Source organism: Eimeria mitis, genomic scaffold, assembly GCF_000499745.2.
Source record: "Eimeria mitis Houghton genomic scaffold, Emh_scaff1087, whole genome shotgun sequence".
Taxonomy (NCBI): Eukaryota; Apicomplexa; class Conoidasida; order Eucoccidiorida; family Eimeriidae; genus Eimeria; species Eimeria mitis.
In genome coordinates this window covers 10,313-11,303 of record NW_013567521.1, presented here as the reverse complement: position 1 = coordinate 11,303, position 991 = coordinate 10,313, and the positions used below count along the sequence as shown (strand labels likewise).

The following is a 991-nucleotide window of genomic DNA, read 5'->3' as shown; positions in this document are numbered from 1 at the left end:
GCAGCAGCAGCAGCAGCAGCAGCAACAGCAGCAGCAGCAGCAGCAGCAGAAGCAGAAGCAGCAGCAGCAGCAGCAGCAGGAAGAATAGCAACACGGGGTCTCTAGACAAACCGCAACTCTCCGCTCTAAAAACCCCTCCCCCAAACCCTAAACCCTAAACCCTAAACCCTAAACCCTAAACCCTAAACCCTCGTGGTTACCTCCATAAACTTCTTTTGAGGGTTTAAAGAAAGGCAGCAGCAGCAGCAGCTCCGCTCGCTGCTGCTCCTCGGGCAGCAGCAACGCCCCGCAGTAACCAACAGACGCCCGCTGTACCACCTGAAGCACAAACCCTAAACCCTAAACCCTAAACCCTAAACCCTAAACCCTCATTTGAAACCCTAGATATTAGGATTCAACCGCTTGTTTCTACCGCTTCGCACAAACCCTAAACCCTAAACCCTAAACCCTAAACCCTAGACGCACTTGGTGCAGCAGATCTTTCCACGTAATGTAGCGAGGCTTCGAGTCGTCCTGCTGCTGCTGGGGTTTAGGGTCTAGCTGCTGCTGCTGCTGCTGCTGCTGCTGCTGCTGCAGCTGCTGCTGCAGCTTGGCTGCCCGCTGCTGCAGCATTTTGCTGCGAGGCTCCGGGCAGGTGGAAAGGAAGAAATTCTGAGGCCTCCCCTGCAGCAGCAGCAGCAGCAGCAGCAGCAGCAGCAGCAGCAGCAGCAGCAGCAACAGCAGCAGCAGCAGCAGCAGCAGAAGCAAGTGCAAGCGAAATTCCTTTAGTCGCCAGCAGCAGCACCAACAGCAGCAGCACTACCAACACCAGCAGAAGCACCAACTGCAACAGCAGCACCAACAGCAGCAGCAGCAGCAGCACCAACAGCAGCAGCAGCACCAGCACCAGCAGCACCACCACCACCACCACCAACAGCAGCAGCAGCAGCAGCACCACCACCACCACCACCAACAGCAGCACCACCACCACCACCACCACCAACAGCAGCAC

The 991-nt window shown here is 56.9% G+C and overlaps 1 protein-coding gene across 1 annotated transcript in view; it reads right to left on the bottom strand.

The window, feature by feature from the left end:
• EMH_0029090 (uncharacterized protein) overlaps positions 1 to 991 on the bottom strand; it is a gene marked incomplete at both ends in the record, with an annotated part of 10,330 nt that overhangs the window by 1,347 nt on the left and 7,992 nt on the right. Inside the window, 2 exons of the mRNA XM_013494244.1 lie at positions 201 to 318; positions 466 to 663. Of these exons, the coding sequence (XP_013349698.1) occupies positions 201 to 318; positions 466 to 663 (316 nt within the window). The remainder of the gene's footprint in view (positions 1 to 200; positions 319 to 465; positions 664 to 991) is intronic.